We start from the raw sequence: 27,081 nt of genomic DNA, 5'->3' as shown, positions 1-27,081 counted from the left end.
GTAGCCTTTTAGCCTGTTTGATTGGCCAATTATGCAACCCTTTATCCAAACCCCAAACACACCCACCCTCTCAACCACAAATGCAGCTTTACGGTAATGAACTGCTGCTGGCACTGTGAGCCCAAACAGCGTCCAACGCCCTCGCAGCTGTTGTCCTATCTGCAGGACTTTCACGTCGATCTGGGCATGTATATCTAAGCAGCACGATGATGATGGGAATGACGATGATGATGAACTGACTAACTGATAAGCACTGCAGGCTAAGTATTCAATTGAATGAGGGAGATGGAGAATGAAAGAGAAAGATATAGAGAGAGAGAGACGATTTACGTGAGATAAATTAATTGAAAACTTTTACATTTTAAATGTGAGAATTGAATGTGAATTACCTGTTACCAAATTCTCTATGAATGTATATGTATATGAATGTATGTATGTATGTGAATATAGTATATAGCAATTTATTATATAAGTAAATGTTAAGGCGTTTAAGTGGCACAACAAACCAATTAAGTCAATAACAATTGCAGCCAACTCCACTTGAAGGCACAAAAGACAAAATTGCATTCGAGATGTGTTCCCAGAAACGTTTTCTCCCTTAAGAGAAAGGCAATCGCATTTCAAAATAGGATTTCCTGATAATTGAAGCGAATACATTTGCTGGAATGCAAGTGTTCAAGTACAGTTGAGCATAAAGTAGCTAGAAATTGAATACAGACAAGTACACAGGCTTACAAGAAATATATACGTATTTGTATATATAGATATACGTTTATCGATATTCACCTCGAGCACGAATAAAAGAGATACTTGAATGCGAATGAGAATGCATATTTTATTGAATGTGTATTTGACAAGAGAAGAAAGCTAAATTAAGCAGGAACATGGGAGAGAGAGAGAGAGAGAGAGAAAGAGCAGTGAATAGATTTGAATGTGCGACAACAAAATACGGAACCTTTTGTTCTCAAATGTTGTCCTCAATTGTTATAAAAAAAAAAAAAAACGAAATATATTTATTTATTTATTTACCAAACGAGCATTTAAATATTATTATATTATATATGATTATCACATATGGATATTTATAAGAGAAATAAGAAAAATCTCGACTGATTGCGAGTCAATATGAGGCACTGAAGCAGCTGAAGTTCAAATTAGTAACAGAAACGGAATCAGAATCGGTATCAGAATCAGAATCAGAATCAGGTGAAAAGGTAGACAATGTAAATCGCTTTCAATTGTTAAACGTAGCAATGCAAATTCAAATCAATTGTCAAAGTTAGAAAAGTTATCAACGAAATTCCATTAGAGACAAAGCGGAGCAAACCCAAAATTAAATCTCATGAAATGCACTCACGCACACACAAACACACACATGCATAATTCAAGCACACAAACACACACACAGCTTCACACTAATTCAGTTATAAAACTGACTACTAATTCAGCTAACTCAGTCTGCCTGAAGTTTTATTAGACGCTTGTGCGGCTGCAAGGGAATATCTCAATCGCACTTCAACTATAAATGCAGTGTATGCTAATTAAAGAGAAATCTGGAACATGCCAGGCCAATTTTTAATGTGCTTTCAGAGCTGTCTAAGCCGAAAGCTCTCTTCAAACCATGATCAATGAAGAAGTATACTGCACACATGAAAATTATGCACTAAGAGAGCTTTTAAACAACTTAAAAGCTCGTTAAACAGAAAGTACATATAAGAAACTTGGCTCGTCAAGCTTTTGGATGACATTAAAGTACATTTGAGCATTCATGCGCTTTGAAAGCTTCTTAGACTTAAGGCTGACATCGAGACTTAAGCTCGACAAGCAGTAGAACTTTCAAGGCTCTTCATCCGCACAAAGCTCTTATACTTCTTTAAGGAAGACTGACGACTTTTGCTCCTTGAACTCACGTCACTCACTAAGCTTACTTAGCTGTACTTAGCTAAGTCTACACCGTTTTTACAGGGTATCTTCTATGATTTTACTGCTCTTGATTATGCTTTATTTTTGTTGCAACTGCTCGTCCTGTTTCTAGCTTAGCTTAAGATATTATTGTTGTTGTTTCTGCTTTAGTTTTAGTTGAAGTTCCGTTACGTTGTTTCCAGTTTCTGTTTCTATTTATGTTATTATTTGCATTTCTGTTAAAAGTTAAGAGCAACTCAAAGTTGCTCGCAAGTCATGCAAACAGTAAACAACAACTTGAAATCCAAGCAACAACAATAACAACAACAACAAGAAATGAATTCATAGAATACACAGCACGAAATACGAGATACGAAATATTAATTAAATGTTGTTGTAATTGTTAAAATGTGCAATAAAACCAAATAGACGAAAGAAAAACTACACAATATATTGTAAAATAAAAGAAATACCGAAAAAGTATCAAAAATACTGTATAAGCAAACGTTTTTCTTTGAAAATACCAGCAACTGCTTTTTCATCAAACTATGTAAGCTATATCACTCTACTATATATATAAATATATATACATCGATATGTTTTCTTTCTAAGCACACTAATCGAACAAACTGAATTTTACTTTGCACTCGAAGGTATCCAAAATATGAATGTTACTAATACTACTACTACTACTAGATACTCACTAAAAAAAAAAAAAAACAAAAACTAACTTGAGAAACGAATAATGAAAACCAGAAACTAGCTAATAATTCTCTGATTCTGATCTCTCAACTCTATGTAGTATATATAGACTAAGTGAAGCTGCTAGGCAGATGGCAAACAGAAGAAAACCAAAAAATACCCCAAACTAAGTGTAAAACAGTTTTAAATAGTTAAAGATAATTCACAAACACACCTACACACACACACTACACACTACACACACACACAGCACTCACTCACTAAGAACTCTTAACTAACTGAATGTGTTTCATATATAAATATATTTATATAAAATACTCTAACTTCTGAATGTCTCTATGTATGTATGTATGTATGTATGTACCAGCTATGTATGCATATTTTGTCATCAAATTGAACAACTCAAAAGCAAAGCAAAAACAAATAGCCAACAATATCCCTGAGGGATATTTGTTTGTTGTTTTTTTATGTGTTCGTCTTCAAATACCGAAAAATCGAAAACTTTTGCAAAAGGATACGATGACTAATACATATGCATCAACTAGGTTTTCTCTATGTATTTTTAAGAAAACAACACTCACACTCACACACGCACACATGTCACAGCAAAGCAAAAAAAAAACCTATATATTATCAACATTCAGATTCCGAACATCTCTCACTCTTTAACACTGCCCAATTTTTATATAGATGTACTCACTGTCTCTGTCTAACTTAAGATATATGTGTGTGTACCCTAGTATACTATGTATGTGTATTGGATAAATATTTGCTAAACTAACCCACACACTCGCACACACACACACACATACACACACCCTGCCCACCCAACACACATGCACAAACACACACACACACACACACACACACTTAATGTAGTTTCATTCGTGCGACAGTTTTTTGGGTTTTCCGGAAAACTCAAACTCTGTGGGTGGTTGGCAATTTAAGCTAGCAAAAAGCAAATGCAGAAATTCAATTTTTGCCCAAAAGAAAAACAACAAAAGCAACAACAAACTAAATGAACAACAACAAAAACAAAAACAAAAAGCAAATTAAATAAATGTTCCTTTTGAATCATCAACAAAACTGACAAAGCTCTCTTTATTATTATTATCTCTCAATGGGTTTTACTCCGTCTCACAACAGAGCTACGACAAGTAAGTATGAAGCAGGCAACACTTGCAACACTTTGTTGTTGCATGCACTCGTTTGGGGCTGTCAGTTGGCGTTGCCATTGCTGCCGTTGCTGTTGGCTCACTTGATTGGCTTGTCTTGGCTTATGCGGCGTATGCGTGATGTCCATGCCGCGGCACGTACCACACAGTAGCAGCGCGGCAAGAGAAAGGAAGGATGATGAAAAAAAACTACTGCTGCTACATCGTGGTTAAAAGAATATAAAGAAAACAAAAAAAAACATTATTTTGCCGTTACAGCAGCACAAAAAACCTCGTTTGGCTCGCGTCCATTTTTTATGGAGCACTCAAACTGCACAGCTACTGAAAGCTTTCTTGCCCTTTTCATTGCTTTTGGCATGCTCTAACAGATAGAAATGTCAATTTGACAGCCAAGCTGACAATTTTGACGATATGAACAAATCTGGGACAGATAGAAGCGAGAGTCTTATAAAGTGAACCAAACTAGCTGAAATTTTCAGTTATATAAGATGTACCTTTGGCATGGGTAAAACGTGGAACACGCTGAAATCTTGAAGAGCCGCTCCAAGTGATCTTTGGAATACGTAAACAGAGAACTTGGTGATGTCTTTACCACACAGCCAAGTCTGGCATTGAGGAAAACGGGAATGTGCTGAACTTTTTACGAATGTCAGAATTACTTATGGCATACATAAAGACGTTAATTAGCTGATATTTTATGATGATATTCGATTTTCTTATAGTATTTTTGGCATATATAAGTCAGTTAAAAATTTTATCTAGTGCTTCAACTGGCCAAGATCTACTTTGAATATATACATAGATCATATATCATTTATATAGGCTTTTTAGAAGATATTGATCATAGTATATAGGTGAGTATATATAAGAAGAAAGAATATATAGTCGACCCTCGATAATTCGTACCCCGCTAAATCGAAAATCGCGATAAATCCAAAAAAAATTCTATCCCCTTGAAAGAAATTCATTCTCAATAATTCTCGATTCTCGATTTCAATTTCTGTGTAAATCAAAAAAAACTCTGATTCCCTTGCCCTTTCGAACTATCGGATTTCTACTGTATACAGAGAGCTAAGGTAGCAACGCCTTTAGCTTCGTTTTCCTACTATGCGCAAGAAAAAGGTCGTTTGGCATTGAGTATAAAAATTAAGATGGAGATAGATTCACTCCTCATTTATTTTTTATATTATTATATTATTTATAAAATGGAGAATATAAATTTAATTGCACTGAAATTTACTCTTTTATTATTGTATTATCTCTTCTTCAACTACCACTGAAATCTTCACTTCCATTAGCACTGCTTTCGTCATACATAACCCGACTAGCCATAAACTTCACTTCAGTGAGCAATGCACAAAGCACAAACTACTTAATTTGGTACGCTTCAGTCAAATCCAGCTGGGTGTTAAACTGCACACACACACGCACACACTGGGGCACACACTTACAGCTGGATATATTTGCTGTGCGTGTCAAATGCTGAACTCGGCGCATTTACAGCGTGCCTCTGCTCTACTCCGCCTCCTCACCCTGCTTCAGCTGTGCGCTCTAATTACAAAATCACTGTCAGTTTTTTGTTTTTGTGTTGCGTTTGTTTGTGTTTTTTTTTTTTTCTATTTTTGTTGTTTTTTTCTGGTGCGAGGACATTCGCTTTTCGTTTTCATAACGCCAGCACTTTGTTGTCGAGTGGCAAGTGGCAAGCGTGGCAAGTGGCAAGTGGCAAGTGGCGAAAAATAAAAAGTGCCACGTTGTGTGTTTGTTCGCTGAGCTGGCAAAAACTCGAACAACTCGCACAGTTGACCAAAGGGCTTTCGGGTGTCGCTGACCGTTGTTGTTGTTGTTGTTGTTGTTGTTGTTGTTGCTGCTGCTTGTTTGTTTGCTGTGCGTGCCCCAAAATCAGGCGCCACACACACACACACGCTGAACATCAGCTGCTGGTACTGCTGCCCCGCCCAGCCAATCATGCCCCCTCCCCCCTCAGACGCCGCTGCCACTGCCTAACGTGTTTTTATGCGCTCTCATAATTGTCGACACTAATGACGCGTGTGTGCATTTTGCAGCCATTTACAACACTTAAAACCCGGGCACAGAGCACCCAGCAGCAATCATAAATGGATAAATAATGTCGAATGTTTTTCATGTTCTATCACAGCCGAACATTTTTGACTGCCCTCAGCCATTTTGGCATCACAGATCAGATAACTGCACTGAAAAACAAAATCAATTCGGGCCAAAAACAAAATTTTGAAAGCTGTTGACCTTTCAGCTGAGAGAGCTGCAGCCAAATGTATAAATTATTTTATTTATCTTTTGGCTATGACACATTTTAATCATAAGGAAGAATATTCTATTATATCTATTCATAGCATCACTCATACGCCCCGTAGCCGCAATCGATAAATTTCAATGCAATTGCAATGTCAACTCTTTGGAATTGGTTTTGCTTTGATTTTTGAAACTTTCCATTCCAGCTTTTCCAGTTATTAAATGCGATTTCTATCTCTTTGGCTGCTCAATTAAAATCCGCATTACGAACGCTGACATATGATTGTGCCGGGGATTATGGGGCAAAGCGCTTTAATCAAAATAAATTGAAATCAATTTAAGCAAAATTAATTTTTATTGCACACTCTTTCTATATATGTATGTGTATGGAATGAATGTAATGAAATTCATATTTATTTCACGCTCGCTCCTTCCCGTTGACTGTTTTTCATTTGCAATCATTTTGGCATTGTTCTGAATTGGTAAACAAATTGTGGAATTTGGCGGATATAATCAATTTTGCATATCTGTGTGTGTGTGAGTAGATGTGTGTATGTGTCTGTGTGTGTGAGGATTTATGTAGTTGGGTAGGTGTGGGTGTGTATAGTTTCAATTCTTTTAAACGCCTTTGGGCCTTTAATTAAAATGATATATGCAAGCGTGTGTGTGTGCGTGTCTGTGTGTGACTCTTTGTATGTGTGTGTGCGTGTCTGTGTAATACATTTTTAGCGGAACTGAAAAGCTCACAACCACAAAATAAATACATTTGCAAGCATTGCAATAAGAAAACAAGCAATACAGTAGACTGGGGAGTAGCCGACTACGATATGCCCTTAAAGCAGTGACTGGCTGAAATCAGGTAGATTATTATTGAGCTGTGTGTACTACGATATATGAATATTTATAAATGACTTACTAAGCATCAATATTATAATCATTATACTGAGGATTGTGAGAATCTTTAATCATGATAACTGAGCCAAATCATCATAATACTGAGTTATCAAAGTATAAAGAGAAAATATTTAAAACGGCCTTACAATAGATTAATTGTAGTGTATAATAGTATTTAAATATAAAGTAATTTTATGATATAATTTTAAAATAAAATTTGTTACAGTTATACAGAACATAGATTTACATATTTATTCTAATTCCTATGAAACGTTGAGCTCAGTTTGCTCTATATATATACGAATATCTCATAATCCTCTCTATCGACCATCCTATCCTTTCTCTATCTTAAAAGTCTACTAGCCATAGCATAAACAATTCCCATTATCCAAATTAAAAACGTCTCTCTGTTAGAGTATTCAAATCCAATGCATTATTATTTAATATTTACAGCAATTGTGGAGAGTATATGCGTAGCTCTGCAGAGATATTAATATTCAGAGATGTAATATTTTTGTATACAGTTCACAAGGGGCGCTTACTCGATTTTATTAAAATTTTATTACAGTTTTCAGTTATTGCAATCGATTTTCCCTTTGATTAAACGTAAATATTATAAGGTAGAGCAAAATGAAATATTTATAATCCAAGCGGTGTGCGCCTAGCTTTAATGCTTATAAATAAAGCAAAATAGTGGGGAGCTCGTGTAAATGGAGCACCTGCCGCACCTGCAGTTATGCCGCCCAGGTAAGCACACAAGAGATACTACATGAAAATTGTCAGTTACAGAATCTACAGAGAAAATGTTTTTGTAGAATAGTTTTTTTTTTTTTTCTTTATTCCTGCTTATGAAAACATAAAAAATATAGTGTAGTATGTCCACTTTATTAAATGTTCACTGTATTCAAGACATATATATTTACATACACAAAGAATGTCACAAATACATTGTTACAATTAAACATACATAAATAAGAAGTAATATGATCACTCTCAAGTGCATTGGCCTCACCAGTGCACTAACTCCGCTGAGTCGGCATATTTTGCATGCGCGACTGTTTCGTAAACAAGTGGACACATTACCCCCTCTCCGTCTGCGACTCTCGCCAGACCATTAAGCTAATATATAAACACTTATACCTAAGCATATATGTATATGAATGAAGCCGCTCTGCTGCTGGCGTAACCGGCAGCACAGCTATGCGGCTCTAGCTATAAGAATATAATATACATTCTGTAAATTCATTATAAAACGAAGTCTAAGAAGGCACGGACGTGCCATCATAAATAAATGCTTTCATTAAACAAAACAATTCGACTAATAATTTCTCGACATGGCGACCGTGACAGGACCATTTAAGGACTAACCGGATCAGCAACAACAGCAGCAGCAGGCCCAGAAGTACAGCAGCAACGTCGACAAGGACGACAAGTAGCCGCGCACATCCAGCGAGGAGGACTACAGCGAGAAGGCCAAGAATGCCAACAGCCGCATCAACTGAGTGAGTAGAGGCTCTGAGCTATGCCTAAAAATAGGCGCAGTGGAGTTAAAAGAAGGCTTAAGAATAAAAAAGCCGAACTCCTAAAGCTGTTATTTGCCACCAACACGAAAATAAGTTGGGAAAGAGGCAATAACATACAAGCTGAAATCGACAATATCGAGTCGATTCAGCAAAAACATAAAAGCTCAACCTCTACAAACGAAAATAAAACCAAGAAAATAAAAGTTATTAATGAAATTAAATTTCAAGATGTACCACAAAAAAAGCAACTAAAAACAAAACCGGAAGAGACATGCCCTGCTGACTGCGCTGGACCACTAGAGAGCCCTCACTGCGTATATACATGCATGAGAAGGACCAGCACCGGCGCCCCAACAGCCTGTGCGGAACCAGCACCGGCGCCCCAACAGTCGCGCATGCAAAAGGAGTGAGAAGGACCAGCACCGGCGCCCCAACAGCCTGTGCGGAACCAGCACCGGCGCCCCAACAGACCAAGTACTATAGGGCCGGCAGCGCTACATAGAGCGCGCAACATATTTCTATATATATATAAAAATAAATTTAAATTTAAAAGAAAAATTGTTAAACTAAGAATTAAATTAAGTCATGAAATGTAAAGATATGTTTGTAATACTGAGCGATAATTGCGTTGCTCGTAATAGAGTGTGGCCTGACAGCCATACGAAACATTAGACAGGAGATCACTGCGCTGATCGAATAGGGAAACTATATTAGAATGAAAATATGACGAAGTGAAAAAAAAAATTTATTTTATATTATAAAAAAATTTAAGTTGATTATGAATTAAAAAAATATATATATATATATAATAAATATATAAGAAATTTATCGAGAATTATTATATTATCGTTTCATACTTCTATGCGAAGTAATAGCATAAGTAAATTTGAAGAGATATCAGAAAAATTAGTCGAATTAGGAGTAGCACCCAAAATGGGACTCGTAGACACAAAGGTAGTGGATTCCACTGCTAACGTAATAAACAAAATTGAGTCAAATAATATGGACTCTAAAATAACAAATATATTGCTGTTTATAATCGTCATTATTATGAGTGCATATGTAATTTATAAAGCATATTTGCTGCATAACAAATGCATTACAAAGAGGGCCTTAAGCCAAGCTAATGATCTAGACAAGATCTAAATAAATGCACAGACGGTCTAAACAGGAATAAATTTAAATAAAAAAAAAAGAGAGAAAACTTTTATATATGTCTAATAATAAAAACACACTCAAAACACAAATATTTGTCTAATATATAGGAAACAACTAAAATGTCAAACGCACGTATTAGAGACCTATGTCAGCAAGTCCTCAGCAGAGAGCCAGAATACCTAGTGAGATCATTAAATGTGTTTCAAAAGCACAAAAAATTTATAAGCGTATATGAATTCTCAGGAGAATATATGGAAATGTTCGGTGGTGTTACATGTCCATTATATGGTCTGACCCAAATCGAGCAAGGTCTTGTCTTAGCGACAACAATTCCTTATTTACAGGCTAAAATTGTAACTGAATATAACCCCATTCTAGGACAATCCAATAAAGTTATGGTGCGATTGCATCGCTAAAAAGCTTTTAAATCCTAAGAATGAATTGGGAACAACTCAGCCTCCATATACGCGAAATAAAAGAAAAATTTAGCAAGTCTTATAAATGTGTAACACAGAATAGGACAATACAAAAAGAAACATTATATAAGCATGCGAAAATTCTCGTTGATTCATTCAACGACGCACGAACGTTAGTAAATGACAATAGAGAAATAATAGACAAATCAAATTGGACAAAGATTTCAAAACTATTGATCAAACTACGTTCGAACCTTATAAACGTAAAAGAAAAATATAAGTTAGATATATTCATACCAACCGTATTAAACACACCTCTAGCTATATTCACTAACATAGAATCAGCTGACGAAAATTCCGATTCTGAGTCCGAAACTCAGATAAAAGAAAAAGATCTAAACGATCTAACAATACCAGCCCTATTTACATTATCGGAACCCGATAATGAAATAGAAGAATATTCAGACATAGATTCTAATACAAGTATAGTAGATAGAAAAATAAACATAATGGCAAATATAAACGAACAAAGAGCCTATATAAAGGACATTTCAAATGCCATTCCGGAATTCAACGGACAAAGAATACATCTTCAAAGATTCATAAGAGCTTTGAAGTTAGTAGATCTTACAAAAGGCACATTTGAAGATATAGCTGTTGAAGTAATAAAATCAAAAATTGTTGGCTCAACACTATATAAAGTCCAAGACGAAACAACTATAAAGGCTATAATAAAGAAACTTCAAGATACTATAGTTGGTGAAACATCCGACGTAGTAAAGGCCAAACTATCTAAAACTATACAAAAAGGAAAAACGGCCGAAAAATTCACGACCGAAATAGACAATTTACGAAGGCTTCTTGAGGCTTCGTATATTGATGAAGGTTTACCAGCAGAACATGCTGATAAATTCAGTACCAAGGAAGCCATTGACGCAATGATTAAAAATTGCGAACAGAGTAAATTAAAAACAATCCTTGAGGCTGGCAACTTCAAAACAATGAACGATGCCATAGCCAAATATGTACAGTGTAGTACAGAAATGACCGGAAATCCCAACACGGTGTTCTACACCCAAAGGGGTCGAGGTAATTTCAATAACAGAGGTCGTGGTAGAGGCAATGGCCGCGGTTATTATAATAATAATAATGATCGCTACAGCTACCAAAACACCAATCAAAATAACTATAGAGGAAACAATAGAGGAAATTATAATAATAGAAGTAATAGAGGAAACAGTAGAGGAAATAATCAGCAGAACAGCGGTTATAACCGATACAATAACAACAATAATAACAACAATGTTAGGGTGGCCCAAAACACATCGGGAAACTCACAAAACCCTTTAGAAAATCAGCAGTAAAGATATCGGAAATTCACACTATCAATCTCAGCAAAAATATATATGTAAAATTCACAAACGCTAGTACAGGAAATGAATTAGTCTTTTTAGTCGACACCGGCGCAGACATCTCAATATTAAAAGAAAATTCGGATGTTTATCAAAACATCCAAACAAACAATATAATTAACATACAAGGAATAAGTAAGGAAGTTACTAAATCCAAAGGATTTACGTCTATAGAAATACAAACTTCAAAATATATAATTCCACACGATTTTCACATCGTGAATACAAACTTCGCTATTCCATGTGATGGAATACTAGGAATAGATTTCATAAAGAAATATAACTGCGTATTGGATTTCAATCAAACTGAAGACTGGCTAATAATTAGACCAAACAATTTAAAATATCCCATTTATGTTCAAATAACATACAGTTCTGGCAACAACTCCTTAATTCTGCCAGCAAGATCTCAAGTAATCAGAAACATTAAAATAAACTCAGAAGAAGAAAGTATACTTATTCCAAATCAAGAAATTCAGCATGGTGTTTACATAGCAAATACCATAGTAAATTCTCAAAACGCATTCTTAAGAATACTAAATACAACTAACGAAGACCAATTAATTAGCATAAATAGTTTAAAACATGAACCACTTTCAAACTACGAAGTAGTTACAACAACTCCAGAAAAAAGAGAAAAAATTGTACTAAGCCAGCTATCAAAAAATTTTCCGCCATTATTCCATAAACAGCTAACGTCACTGTGCGTACAATATAGTGATGTGTTTGGTTTAGAAACCGAACCAATGACCACAAATAATTTCTATAAGCAAAAACTGAGATTGAAAGATGATGAACCGATATATATAAAAAATTATAGAAATCCTCACAGCCAAAAAGAAGAAATTCAGAAACAAGTCAAAAAACTAATTGACGACAAAATAGTCGAACCGTCCGTATCTCCCTATAATAGCCCACTTTTATTAGTTCCCAAAAAGGCCCTTCCGGGCACTGAAGAAAAAAAATGGCGATTAGTAATTGACTATCGCCAAATAAATAAAAAATTGTTGTCCGATAAATTTCCACTCCCTAGAATTGATGATATTTTAGATCAACTAGGTAGAGCGAAATTCTTTTCATGCCTAGATTTAATGTCAGGTTTTCACCAAATAGAACTCGAAGAAAGATCAAGAGATATTACTTCATTTTCAACAACCAACGGTTCATATCGCTTCACGCGGTTACCATTCGGTTTAAAAATAGCGCCAAATTCGTTTCAGAGAATGATGACTGTAGCATTCTCTGGACTTGAACCCTCTCAAGCATTCCTTTATATGGATGACTTAATAGTCATTGGTTGCTCCGAAAAACATATGCTCAAAAACTTAACTGATGTTTTTGAGAAATGTAGGCAGTACAACCTAAAGTTACATCCAGAAAAATGTTCATTTTTCATGCATGAAGTCACTTTCTTAGGACATAAATGCACAGATAAAGGAATCTTACCCGACGACAAAAAATACGACGTCATTCAAAATTACCCAGTCCCACATGATGCGGACAGCGCTAGACGATTTATAGCTTTTTGTAATTACTACAGACGATTCATTAAAAACTTCGCCGACTATTCTCGTCACATAACAAAGCTATGCAAAAAGGATGTCAAATTCGAATGGACGGCGGATTGCCAAAACGCCTTCGAACATCTAAAATCGGCATTAATGAATCCAACACTCCTCCAATACCCAGACTTCAGCAAAGAATTTTGCATTATAACGGATGCTAGTAAGCAAGCTTGTGGAGCAGTCCTGACACAAAACAAAGATGGACTTCAACTCCCGGTAGCATACGCATCAAGATCTTTTACTAAAGGAGAAAGTAATAAAAGCACAACAGAACAGGAACTAACAGCCATACATTGGGCAATAACGTACTTCAGGCCATACATTTATGGTAGACACTTCACTGTCAAAACAGATCACAGGCCACTCACATATCTATTTTCAATGATAAATCCGAGCTCCAAACTCACCAGAATAAGACTTGAACTAGAGGAATATAATTTTACGGTAGAATTTCTAAAGGGAAAAGACAACTACGTAGCCGATGCGCTATCTAGAATAACAATAACAGATTTGAAAAATATACAGACAAATAATAAAATTCTGAAAGTCACTACCAGAAATCAAAGTAAACAGTTAAATTCCTGCGCAGGAAAAGAAAAAGAAAAGGAGGTCTTGCAAAAGCAGACTCCAAATGCTTCTAAGCCCAACGTATACGAAGTCATTGTAAATGACGAAGTACGAAAAGTAGTGACCTTGCGAATAACAAATTCTTTATGTTTATTAAAACAAGGAAAGAGTGTTATCGCAAGAATTGATGTTAGCAATATGTACACCAATGAAACTTTTGACTTAGGTCAGTTCTTTCAAAGGCTTGAATCAGAAGCCGGTATACTTAATATTAGCAAACTCAAAGTGGCACCGAGCGAAAAGATCTTTGAGATTATCTCAATAGAATCTTTTAAATTAATGGGCAATAAATATTTAAAATCTTTAAGAGTAGCGCTACTCAAGCCGGTGACCCTATTATCAAACGATAATAATAAAGAAAAAGAAGCAATACTGTTTACGTTCCATGACGACCCAATACAAGGAGGTCATACTGGAATAGCCAGAACGATAGCCAAAATAAAAAGGCATTATCACTGGAATAAAATGACAAAAGATATATCGAATTATATAAAAAAATGTGAGAAGTGTCAAAAGTCTAAAACGACTAAACACACAAAGACTCCATTAACTATTACCGAAACTCCACAGAGAGCTTTCGACAGGGTAATTGTAGACACGATCGGTCCTTTACCCAAATCAGAATACAGAAACGAATATGCAGTAACTTTAATCTGCGATCTAACAAAATACCTTGTAGCAATCCCAATTAAAGACAAAAGTGCGAAAACGGTAGCAAAAGCTATATTTGAAAATTTTATTCTGGTATACGGTCCAATGAAGACGTTCATTACGGACATGGGTACAGAATATAAAAATTCAATAATTGAAGACTTATGTAAAAATCTTAAAATTAAAAACATGACTTCAACCGCACACCATCACCAGACAGTAGGTACCGTGGAACGAAGCCACAGAACACTTAACGAATTCATACGATCTTATATATCAGTCGATAAGACAGATTGGGACGTATGGTTAAGATACTTCGTATATTGTTTTAACACAACACCCTCTATGGCACATGACTATTGTCCATATGAGCTCGTGTTCGGCAAAACGTCAAACTTGCCAAAAGATTTTAATAGCATAGATAGAATTAAGCCACTATATAATGTAGAAGACTATGCTAAGGAATCAAAATTCAGACTAGAACAGGCATATAAGAGAGCTAGGCTAATGCTAGAAACAAATAAGAAAAAACAAAAAATTTATTACGATAGCAATAGTTTAGATTTTGAATTAAAAATAGGCGATAGAGTTCTACTAAATAACGAAACAGGTCATAAGTTAGATTTCAAATATACAGGACCATACAAAGTAGAAAGCATAGGAAAAAACGATAATATAACAATTTCAAATAATAAAAATAAAAAACAAGTAGTACATAAAGATAGATTAAAAATGTTTAATTCATAATCAATTAATTGCAAAAAAAAAAGGGGAACAAAAATAAAAATATAAATAATTAAACTAGTAAAAAAAAAAAAAAAAAAAATCAAGAACAGGAATGATCAACCTGCTTGAAACAAAACACAAAAAAAATATATTTGGATAAGTAATATAACTAAGAAAATAACTCCATTAAAATTACGTTATTTTTCAAAAGGAGGGAGATGTAGTATGTCCACTTTATTAAATGTTCACTGTATTCAAGACATATATATTTACATACACAAAGAATGTCACAAATACATTGTTACAATTAAACATACATAAATAAGAAGTAATATGATCACTCTCAAGTGCATTGGCCTCACCAGTGCACTAACTCCGCTGAGTCGGCATATTTTGCATGCGCGACTGTTTCGTAAACAAGTGGACACATTACCCCCTCTCCGTCTGCGACTCTCGCCAGACCATTAAGCTAATATATAAACACTTATACCTAAGCATATATGTATATGAATGAAGCCGCTCTGCTGCTGGCGTAACCGGCAGCACAGCTATGCGGCTCTAGCTATAAGAATATAATATACATTCTGTAAATTCATTATAAAACGAAGTCTAAGAAGGCACGGACGTGCCATCATAAATAAATGCTTTCATTAAACAAAACAATTCGACTAATAATTTCTCGACAATAGAGAGGAAAAATTGGATTTGAGTGCAAACTATGAAAACGCAGTTTGAAAAGTAAAAGTTTCTTCCACTAGTTGTTAGCTTAATTGAAAGCAATTTGAAAGTCGCGTTCAATGCGATTTTACGCCAATCGCGCATTTTTCATAGCCCGTCTTAGCCCTGAGGGGCTAACAACAATTTAACTTCGAGTCGGCAATTAGAGAGACAATGGACAATGGAGCGCAGACTGAGATACAAATCGAACAGAATTGCAGACAGCTGCGGGTGCAGATAAAATGTTGCATAGTTTTGGGGCTGCAGCCAAATGAATCACTTGCAACGGTAAGGGCGCTGAGAGGAGAGGAGGAGACTGGACTGAGACAGAGGCAGCAAAAACTTATCGTGTCTGCGGTCAGCAGATATTTGTTTATTTGTTATTGATAAAAATTGCGCAAACAGTTTATAACTTTGGCAACGCAGCAATGGGGCAGCTGCACTCCAGACTTGTTATATACGAAGTATATATATGCATACATATACTTATGTATGTGTGTATTTGTGTGTGTGGGCGTGCCATTACTCTAAGCTAAAGTTGAGCGGCCGCCTGCAGTGTAGCGATTTAATTAAAACGCCATTAAGTCAGCAATTAACAACAACAATAGCAGCAACAGCAACAGCAACAACAACAACAACAACAGCAGTAACAATAATAACAGCAACAGCAGCAGCTGCAACAACAATGGCAACTGTTGGTGGCAACTTCAACGGGCTTTGAGCATTTGCCAAAGCAACTAAGCGCTTTGTATATAACGTTTTTTTCCAGTTGGGTTTTTCCTTTATTTTCCTTCTTTTTTTCTTTTCCTTTGACTGTGTATTGCTCGTTTTCTTCTGGCGTTTCCTGTTCTTTTAGCGCTTTACTCGTTTTGTGCCTTGGCTTTGTTGTCGTTTGCCGTCGCATTAAGTTCTATTTTTTTACTGTTATTTTGTTAGCAGCAGCAACTAATTCCAATTGCTGGGGCAGCAACAGAAGCAGCAACAGCACCAGTGGCAGCAACAGCAACGGCAACAGCCGCCACAGCGGGCAACAAAATGTGGCACCAACGAAACACATTAAAAACATAAAAAACACACGCTGCGACTGAGATCGAGCAACGGCAATGGCACTGAGCAGAGGGAGCGAGCTTGTTGCCTGACGGTTTTCTAATATTTGATTTTGTTTATTATACCCTGGGTGAGATATTGACCCAAGAGGGTATGCTGATGCTAAAGACAATTCGACAGGAAGAAAGGCGGAAGCTTTGCTTAAATTTTAAAAGTTTAAGAATTACTAAGACTTGATAGAAGCGTATTAATTTGCAAAATCACCATATTTGTAATGCCTATCGATAATCGATAACATATTTATATTGATCAGTGAAGTATTTGTAATTTCTGAATATTCGAGAGAAGCCCAGAATGTATCAACATTTAAATGTATTACAGAATATCTTAAATAAGTTATTTACAAACAATTTCGATTATCGATAAACGATAGATCATAGATATTAGTAAATAAATCATATACATATACTTGCCAATAGCTAACTTTGTTTCTCCTGTTAAGGCCTTGAAACATAAAAGTGCAATACTAAGGTATTTCTTCACCCTATCGACTATCGATAAACGATTTATATGTAGTTTACTCACAGCTAGATTCTATACTTAAAGTCACAATTCTTTAATTACGGGATATTCAAATCAGTTGCATTTTTTTGATTCACCCTACAATCTATCGATAAACAACAAAACAGCTATGTGCAGCATTTAAAATGTAAGGCTTTCTCAGCTAAGTCACATTACTTAAATTACAGGGTATTTCAATCAGATTGGTGTATAAGTCACCAGGCAGACTATCGATAGACAATAGCTTGTAGTAGTTATCAAAAAACAATAGCTAGCATTTCTAGCTGTCATATCTGTCATTTGCTTTAATTATAGGGTATTTTAAACTCACTTCACTCTGAAGATTTGCTTTTTTGTTTCCGAGCAGGCGGCAAGTTTTATTATGGGTACGTGTCTGGCTGCCAGTTTGTGTGTGAGGGTGTTTTAGGGTTAAAGACTAGCCTGTCAGGGTTCCCAGACGCCAGGCGGCGGGCGAGTGTATATGTGAGTGTGTGAGTGTGTGTGTGTGTGTGTGTGTGTGTGTGTGTGTGTGTGTGTGTGTGTGTGTGTGTGTGTGTGTGTGTGTGTGTGTGTGTGTGAGTGACTGTCGAATGAACTGAAACTGTCAAAAGTGCACATTCCGCACTTGACATTTTTGCAAAGCGCATTTTGAACTCTGCCCCTGGGCCGGGGCAAGAGGGCAAGTGTGAGGATTTCTCTCTTGGGGTGCGCTTCAATTGGCATTGAAAGCGTAAATGAAAGGGAAGCCTTTGCATGTTTCAGCCATAGCCACAGCCACAGCTACAGCCACAGCTACAGCTATAGCTGGAGCTACAGCAATGGCAAAGTCAGCGCCGGAATGCCAGTCAGCGCTCAGACATAGACGATAGAGTGACTGAGAGCTGGGGAGAGGGGAGCTGCAGGGTGTGCAGTGCACAGGGGGTGAAACTGTGGCACGCGTTCGCCGCCCTCTTGTCAAACAGTTAAAATAATGAAAAAAAAAGAAGTAAAGAACGTGGCATAAACCCAGAAATTTGCTCGTACGTTTATTGCTTTTAAATTTGGCAATTGTCGAGTCGAGTTTAACATGCGTTCGCCTGTGTGTATGTATGAATATGTGTGCGTGTGTGTGTCAATGAGGGTACTTGCCTGCTGCCAATTGCTTATCAGGCCGCATTTCCAGCAGTCATTCCGTTAGCCGCCCTTAATTTGCCCAATTTAAAAATGGAAATCGATTCCCCCGAGTGCAGAGTGAGGCAGACAGAGTGTGCCCCGCCCCGTTGCATGTGTCAATAAAATGTGATTAACAAGTTTTGCATAAAAATGCCGACAGTCAATTGCAATTGCGTTGCCTTGCCCAACCAACATCCACCCTCCCTCTCCCTCTCCCTTTCCCTCTGCCTACTTCTCTTCACATACGGCTCTGGCCGCAGGCATTTTTCTTTTGTTCAAAATCCCAAAGGAAACTCCTGCCCTAGCAGTTTTCCTTTTGTAGTTGTTGCTGTTGCTGTTGTCGTTGGCAAGCGTGGCAAATTATCCCTTTCATAAGTGACAAATATGTCTGTCGAACTGCAATTGGGAGCAGACAGGGCGACGGACAGGCAGACAGCAATGGGGCGAGACAGGGGCGAGAGAGTGGGCGGGGCAAGTCGCTGCCCTTATCAGACGCGTGCGACGGCAACGGCAGCGGCTGCTGCAAGTAATGAGATTTTATTTCAAACCAAGTATCTTGGGTTTCTGTAATTTGCAATAAATATGCAGCCAACCAGGCCAAGAGTCAGCGGCCTAGATAAGAGCTGTGAGGCGTGTGGCGTGTGGCAGCCATAAAGCCCCAGGCAATGCTCAGCTTTGCTGCAGCTGCCATATCTCTGAAATACATAAAACTTTACACTTAAGCTCTTCCATTCAACTCAATTGGCTGGGCAAATAGACAGACAGACGGATGAACGGACAGACAGGCATTTGATATATTGGTAATCAGCATTTTAATGAACCCACAAACTTTCGGGCATAATTAAACAAATTCCACACATAACGATGCTCTAACCTCAGGCAAATATTTGTTGTTATTTGCAGTTTGTAGACGAAATGCATATTTCCCGTATGTTTGCTTGTTTGCTTTGCCACTTTAAGCAAGAGCTGCAATCGATATGCAATTGTTTAAGTGCTATTAGAATGGATTCCATATGCAAGACGCAGAGCAACGTGTGTGAATGACCTTTGAGACATTATATTCAATTATTTATTGGCGATTAGCAAGTCTATTGCCCAAAGAACTTTGCCATAAATTCAAGTAAATTTTGCATTTAACAGAGAAATATTTGCTTTTTGCGTAACCTAAGGCGTAGGCTAGACACAATCATAGCAATTTCTAAAATAGTAAATAAACAGTTTTGTAGTTTTTTTTTCTTTTTGATTGATCAGCACATTCGTACGTGCGCAAATTAATTATAGAGAGATAGTATTGATAACGATATGAACAGTTCAACAGAAATGGTTTTATCATTTTTACATTCCTGTTAAATGAGATAAACGAATTAAATTCAAATAAATACTTCATGGCTAACATAAGCTGTTATTGCACCCATCAGCAAAAAAAAACAGCATGTACAGATTCCACTGTTAATGTACTTAACAGAAAAGCACTATTTTAGGCGAATGTTAATACGAATGTAAAGAAATCTTATAAGAATGCAAAGAGAGCGTGAATCCGCCAAGCATGCCAAGAGAAGAAGAAAGAGCGCAAAAGTTTTCGCTCAGCAGCAAAGCCAATAACGGGGCCTAGAAACTGCAGAGGATTAGATATTTAAGATAATTTACTTTTCTAGTATTTTTGTATACATAAATAACTTTATATAAATATATGTATCAACGCTTTAATTACTAAAAATTAAAGCATTAACCCACAGCAGCAACAATTATGACTGTGCGTGTAATGCATTGTTAACAATGCGCAATTAGCATATGTAAATATGTATGTATATGAATGTTTTGAATAACCAACACAATTTACGACACTTATTATTTGTTTTTAATTTTTTTATTCACAATTTAATGCTACACTGAACAGATACACATGCATATGCCACTTAACACAAAAGCTGAAAATTAATGCACTCGCGTCTGATAAAATTAGCAGCCACTTCTTAACGTGTGCATGCGAAAACTAATCAAAGATCAATTACACAACAATCGAAAAAAGCGAAAACGCTACCTGCAAGTGCGAAGGTAACACAAAAAGGATTATGAAAATAGCGCTCAGAAGCAGCGAGACGAGAGCAGAGGCTCGCATAAGCATTGCAACGACAAAGAACAGCAACTCGGCGGGAATGAGAGGGAGACACACAACAAGGCACCGAGAGTAAGAAGAGCTACAACGTCAAATGCACAAGCAAACACAAAGCGAAGCATCGAGAGCAATAAAATACAACAACAAAAGCGGCAGCTAAATGCTTAAAGGAAAAGAAGTCGTGAAGGCAGAGCTGAGATTTCAAATGTGTGGGACACAGACTAGAAATAAGAGCATGCATTAGCAAATGCAAAAACAACAAAAAGAGCAAGGCATAACGGATCATTGAAATGCTGCACGCGAGCATTGAAAATAAGCATATGCTAGCAACAACAACTACACTGCTGAGTAGCATTGAGAGCAAAGGGAGAGAGCAAGTCTAAAATATTCAATACATAAACACAAACAAAAATGGCGTAGCGAGAGCTGAGAGTTGAGTGAGGCTTTATAATAGCAGAGCTTTAGACATCACAGCAATGTGGCAAAGCAAAAAATTCTATTTTAGTAAGCAGACAAAAATAAAATACACTTTAAAAAATGAATGGAAAAAAATGTACAGAATTGATAGCATTTGCATATTTTACATTTCGTTTGTATGATAAGGCCTGTCTATTTTCAGCCGATACAAATAAAAATACCTGAGGAAAAAGAACCAAAAGAGGCACCAAGTGATGATATGGTTATCAATTTCTATTGGCCAAAAGCAGCTTCCACGAATTTGATGGCACTTTAAAATGTATGTGATTTTTTTCTATTTAATTCTGATCTACGATTAACTAAGTAGAATCGGCCATCAACAACGGACACATGTCTAAAGTAAGGCCCAGTCGAGTGGCATGACTCAAAGAAATTGTAATAAGAGAAAAACAATATTCTGTTCGCTTATCAAAAACGAACTGATTAAACGAAGAGCAGGGGCAGTCGCCTGTTGCGCTGCAACTGTTCACCTGTTCACCTGCCCACGACGACGCCCATGCCCGGCCAGGCTTATCGCAGACAACAATAAATGTGTAGCGCAAAAAAAGCCGAAACACTTCTCAGTTACGGCAAAAAAAAATTTAATTAAAAGTCCCCCCACTCGTGTGTAAACAATATTACTCATACGCCGAGTGCTTACTATATAAGCAGCTGGCCGGGCAGACCTGAAACAGAGTCAAATCGAACGTCTTCGAAGTAGAAACTAGAAACGAACAACTAAACAAAATGAAATTCCTATACAGCTGCCTTCTACTGCTGGCCGTCTTCGCCGCCAGCCAGGCCTTCAGCTCCAGCTGGGGCAAGCGCAACAACACCGATATCCTACTCTCCCGCCAGAACGAGAGGCGTGCCCCACTCAAGAACAACTACTGGAGCGTCAATATCGATTACCCACGTGCCGTAAGTAGCTCGACCGGAATATGCTAAGTGCAACCAAGTTTAACCCTGAGCTTTTTATGCAGGGCACCAGCAACAACTACACGATCAGCTTCATCAATGTGATCGACAACTTCCGCAACACCTCCGGTGCCACGCCCAGCCTGTGGAGCGGCGGCCCCGGCTACCGTTATGCCCAAATCAATCTGCGCAGCCAGGTCAGCCGTGGCATCGACTCCACCGTCGAGATCTATGGCAAAAGGAAATAAATGTCTCAAGTAACTCGAACGATGTGCCCGATAAATAACTCCCATAAACTCGCAATCAAAATATTAGGTAGAAAACAAATTTAAAAAAATAATAATAATAAAAAATTAACTAAAAACTAAAAATAAAACTACAATGGCATTTAACAAGGCTCAGTCTCACACACTCTCTCTCTCACTCTCGTTCTCTATCTCTTTCTCTCTTCGGCTATATATTTGGATATACATAAAACTATACTTGTTCAGCTTTCTGTATGAGGATTGTTTCAAGAGAATTCACAGTTGAAATATATATTATACATATTTTGAATTCATTCACAATGGAATTCTATATTATATTTTACTATATTTTTATCATCAAAAACGATCGCATAGATCGTAAGAATCTGTTTATTAAGAATTCTTGCGATATTTTGATTTTCTTGTAAAGTACGTTAAAAATACAGATAAAACCGTTATACCCTAATTTCCTATTTCAAATGGGTCCAGGGTACAATTAGCTGACGGAAGTTCGCTTAACCTAACAGTACCCGACTAGAAAATACTCTGGCCCGCATAGTATTTAAAATCCATACATTAAATCGACATCCACACACACACACAGACTCCCACTCACACTCATACACATATATCGCACATAAACTAAAGTGAAAAGTTTATATTTATTTATATATTTTGAATATACAAACATACATATATACTAAAATTTAAACTGATATACATATATTCTAGTGATATGATATGCATACGTTTATCAGTTCCTCACTTTTATCTCTGTCTAGAAACATCGAGATAGAGCGAGCGCTCTGCTCTGCTCTTACGGAAGACAATGAAATTTCTAAATGCAAATGCAGAGTATCTCCCAGTCACTCTCTCTCTCTCTCTCTCTCTCAATCTTCTATTGCATCAACTATAACTGATAACTGAGCATAGCAAAGTGTTGCGACTGCTGTGTGGACCTTCTGATGGCTTATGAAGAGCGCATTTGATGTCTTTTATGGCTAGCCACGAATTGTCATCGTATTATTATCTAGCCATAAAGACTCTTGCCCAAATGACTCACTAATGCGGCATGATGGTTGCCAACAACAACAACAACAACAATAACAACAACAACATTGATCGACAACAAACATTTGCATACAAGAAATATTTATGAAAGCCCCTCTCGGTCGAGCTGGCTTCGAGGGTGCGCTGCGCTGCTTGCCGCAAGCGTAAAGGACACGAAAATAGAAGACAAAACATAAAAAAAAAAAACGAAGCGAGGATGAAGCCAGGATATGCTGGGTGCGCCTGCAGGCAGCTGGCAAAGGAAAACATTCAATATTTAATAAATATGTTGGCGTATAGCACATTTCGTTATTTTCCCTCTCGCTCTCTCTCTCTCTCTCTCTCTCACACACTCGCCGTCGCCCTCTTTCAGTTAGCTGTTTTTGCACAAATCCTGGAGCAGACAGAAGGAGTGGGAGCAGCAGCGGATGGAGCTGAAGGGGAGGGACTTATTGGCCTTGCTTCATTTGAAATTTGTATGCGGCCTCCCCTCCCGCTCGAGTGATAAATAAAAATGCTGCTTAGGAAAATGTTAAGCGATACGGTCAAAAGGATGCGCCCCGAAGTCCTTTTCCCTTTTTTTGTTGTATTCTTTTATTTTGACTATGTTCTATGCCAAAGTATTTTGTATCGAATTTAAATTTCAATTTTGAACGTCTTGAGGCGACAAAAAAAAACGGACCCTAAATCGAAGACAACTCTATCTCCCACTCTCCCCGTCTCGCTCACTCTCTGTCTAACGGTATTTGTCTTGCATGTAGGTAAATATTTGCACAGGACGCACAAATGTTTGAAAAGTTGTCAACGAAATGTTTCACTTAGTTAATATGCAAAACGCGCGGCTCGCAATGCAAAGCCGTTGCCGGATATGTTTACGGATCCTGCCACGGATACACACACACATACGCCATCTGTTGGCGGGCTGTGGAAATATAAAAACAGTTTGGGCCAAAAAAAAATCTGCAAAGAAAGTGCACAGCTTGCATGCCCCGTCGAGCTGTAACAACTGCAAAAAATTGCATTCAGAGTCACGTAGATATTCGGCGAGGGCAGTAAGTAAAATGTGGTAGAACCTACAATATTTAAGAGAGTCTCTTACGCTAGTTTGATAAATCGATTTTTACTGTTAACTTTTAACTAAGACACTAATAGAATTTATGATATTTCTTCAGAAAATTCGAATTAACATATCAATTCATCTGAATAACGAGAAACTTAACAAGCAGCCCTCGCTGCTTAAGCCGCAAGCTCTTTCAATCAAAAATAACCGAAATCACAGTCGAGCACAATGTCCCAACCGACATTACGATTCCGATTGTATTAATATCACTCACGCTAAACTCTTCGATTGTCCCTCGCCACCCAAGCTGTCAGCTCGTTGCTGATATGGATGCCGTATATACCACTAATCCAGAGCTATGTAGAATACTTCAGAGAGAACATATCAATTCATTTCAATTCAATTGAAATCAATTACGTCAAACTGCTCGATTGACCCTCGCTGCTTAAGCTGCCAGCTCTTGGCTGCCAAATTCGCTTTGGCAGCGCAATTTACTTGACAAATTTCTCATACGCCGCGTGGGCCGCAGTCAGTTGGCTCGACTGCCCAGCCTAAGCCGCTTGCTGGCTAAGCTCTGACCACGACAACGCCAACCACCCGTCCGCCGCTCCCTTTGCAGCTCTACCCCCCAAAAGTCCCCCACCCCCCGGTTGGGGTCTGGCTACAGCTGTGCAACAGACTTGTGCGACATCGTTGCGTTCATGTCCAGGGCAACAGCTTGCAAAGCAATTACTTCAAACTACCCGGAAATGTCGCCTGGCTGACCAGATGCCGGTGCTGCCTCCACAACCACTGGCATATGTGGCCAGCTCTGCATGTGTGTGTGTGTGTGTGGGTGTTGCTGCAACAGTTATTGGAGCATGGCAGCAACACGGACCGCACTGCGGCCCCGAGGCTCAGCAGATGTCGCACACACACGCAGACAGGGACAGACAGAGACAGCAACACCATGCCACACAGTTGCCACCAGCATGTCACACCACCTTGCCAGCTTGCCACCTTGCCACCTTGCCAGCATGCCACCTGGTTAAATTCTGCTGATTTTGTTGCCAGCCACATTGATTTTTAATAAATAGCAATTTGGCATCAGCCATAACGGACTTGTTATTATTGAACTCGCAGCACGTTCTCACAATCTGCTTTCAGCTGTTTACGTGCCAGCGCCCCCACCAGTCCCCTCGCCTCCTCCCACCACAGAATTCATCTCACGTGGGGCAGCCGCCGCCTTTGCAATCGCTTCAAATATGCAACAAGCCAAACAGTTTGCGCCGTTCAATCTGCAAAACTGGATAAATTAATGCCAATGCATCGCATCGCATCCCATCGCATCGCATCGCATCGCTTGGTCTGACTCGAAAATGTTTCTCTAATGCGCTACAAATTCCCAAAACACCCAACAAGCTTTCTCTGCTCCTGCTCTACTATTCTATGCTGTCCCACAACTGTAATCGTCAAAACTTTGCAGCGGCACAGTGGAGCAAACACAATGGTGAGGAGAAATTTTATCTTAATTATTTTTGAAATATTTAAAATGCAATTAAAAATATATATAAAAAAGACATTTAAATTTGCAGCATTTTACTATTATCGATAACACTAGCAATTGATACATTAGTTTAAGTTTAAGAGGAAAGTTTATTTTATAGGAATATTATAAAAGATTTCAAAAATATATCAAAGCTATTAAAACTGGATTTTTAGTATATATGTATGCTTGATAAAAAGCAAATTGCTGTTATCTATATCGATATTATAGATGTGTCCTTATTAACCTAGAATAGGAATCGAATTTGTATTATAGACATAATATTTATATTTATATTTATTTATTATTGTAAGTAATGCATGCAGCTCTTAAATATATTAATAAATATCTTATACATGTTAAGATAGTATTTTATTTATTAAGTATTACATAAAAACATATAAATATATAAAATTTACATAAAATATATAAGTTATTTATAAACCAATAATAATGTATAATATAATATAAAATAAAACCAAATATCAAATTTATTCAAGCCTTAATTCAATTATATTATTAACATATATTTTTATAATCTTCATCTCGCATTTCACACACGCCTGGCCCCACTGTGCTGCGCTGGCCCCTTTGCCAGTTCGGTGCAAACGTAATGAACTATTTATGATTGGCTGATTGGCTGATTGCAAGCGGGGGCGTTGGCCAATCCGTTCTCAGCCACACTTCTGGCCAGCGTGGCAAGCTGGCAACAGGCAACAGGCAACACAGTTTTGACAAGCGCTGCTGGGGATTTGTGGCATAACAAATTCGTGCCGAAAATTGTAAAATAGCATGGCACCTGCACACACTCACACATACACATACACTAGCAAACACACACACACACACATAGTGCAATCAATATTGATGAGTGGCAACAAGAGAAACTTTGCCAGGGAAGCGTTTTGTGAACTCTGAACTCTGTCATTAGAATCGTCGTTATTTATCGCCACACAGTTGCCATGCTGCATGCAGCCTTATTTGCATGCCAAAAGTGATTAAGTCAACTTATCTCAGCAACAACAACAACAACAACAGCGATTTTTCATCTCTCCTTTTTGGGCATAAAATATGCATTGAAATTTTGGGCCTTTGCTGGCTGCAAATGAAATTTTATGAAAATCGAAAGGCAATTACTTGTAGATAATACCCGAACATAAATTGCCCCGGATTACAGGTGTGTGCACACAAACACCTTTACACACAATCACACAC

General features: G+C 37.5%; 3 protein-coding genes across 5 annotated transcripts in view; 2 read left to right on the top strand and 1 right to left on the bottom strand.

The window, feature by feature from the left end:
• Drl-2 (tyrosine-protein kinase derailed 2) overlaps positions 1 to 15,126 on the top strand; it is a 55,588-nt gene extending 40,462 nt beyond the window's left edge. For both annotated transcript variants that reach the window (XM_089471864.1, XM_089471863.1), the window contains exon 11: positions 87 to 15,126. In XM_089471864.1, the coding sequence (XP_089327990.1) occupies positions 87 to 198 (112 nt within the window). In that variant the 3' untranslated portion in view covers positions 199 to 15,126. The remainder of the gene's footprint in view (positions 1 to 86) is intronic.
• LOC149268378 (uncharacterized) overlaps positions 1 to 20,499 on the bottom strand; it is a 107,019-nt gene extending 86,520 nt beyond the window's left edge. For both annotated transcript variants that reach the window (XM_089471868.1, XM_089471867.1), the window contains exon 1: positions 20,231 to 20,499. The gene's annotated coding sequence lies outside the window, so the exon portion shown is untranslated. The remainder of the gene's footprint in view (positions 1 to 20,230) is intronic.
• Positions 20,500 to 21,747: 1,248 nt separating this feature from the next.
• Positions 21,748 to 22,381, top strand: LOC108617473 (putative salivary secreted peptide). The gene is made up of 2 exons (XM_018013278.2): positions 21,748 to 21,989; positions 22,052 to 22,381. The coding sequence occupies exons 1-2, from the start codon at positions 21,816 to 21,818 to the stop codon at positions 22,232 to 22,234; spliced, it is 357 nt and encodes a 118-aa protein (XP_017868767.1). The 5' UTR covers positions 21,748 to 21,815; the 3' UTR covers positions 22,235 to 22,381.
• Positions 22,382 to 27,081: the final 4,700 nt, after the last annotated feature.

Source organism: Drosophila arizonae, chromosome 5, assembly GCF_054131065.1.
Source record: "Drosophila arizonae isolate 15081-1271.41 chromosome 5, UAZ_ARI_1.0, whole genome shotgun sequence".
Classification (NCBI taxonomy): domain Eukaryota; kingdom Metazoa; phylum Arthropoda; class Insecta; order Diptera; family Drosophilidae; genus Drosophila; species Drosophila arizonae.
Note: the sequence above shows the minus strand (reverse complement) of the source record. Positions and strands in the feature narration are given on the sequence as shown.

Bases quoted from the DNA above. Each gene is read 5' to 3' on its own strand.
- LOC108617473 (XM_018013278.2), top strand. From the start codon at position 21,816: ATGAAATTCCTATACAGCTGCCTTCTACTGCTGGCCGTCTTCGCCGCC. The intron at 21,990-22,051 runs GTAAGTAGCTCG...CTTTTTATGCAG, and splicing joins ATATCGATTACCCACGTGCC to GGCACCAGCAACAACTACAC.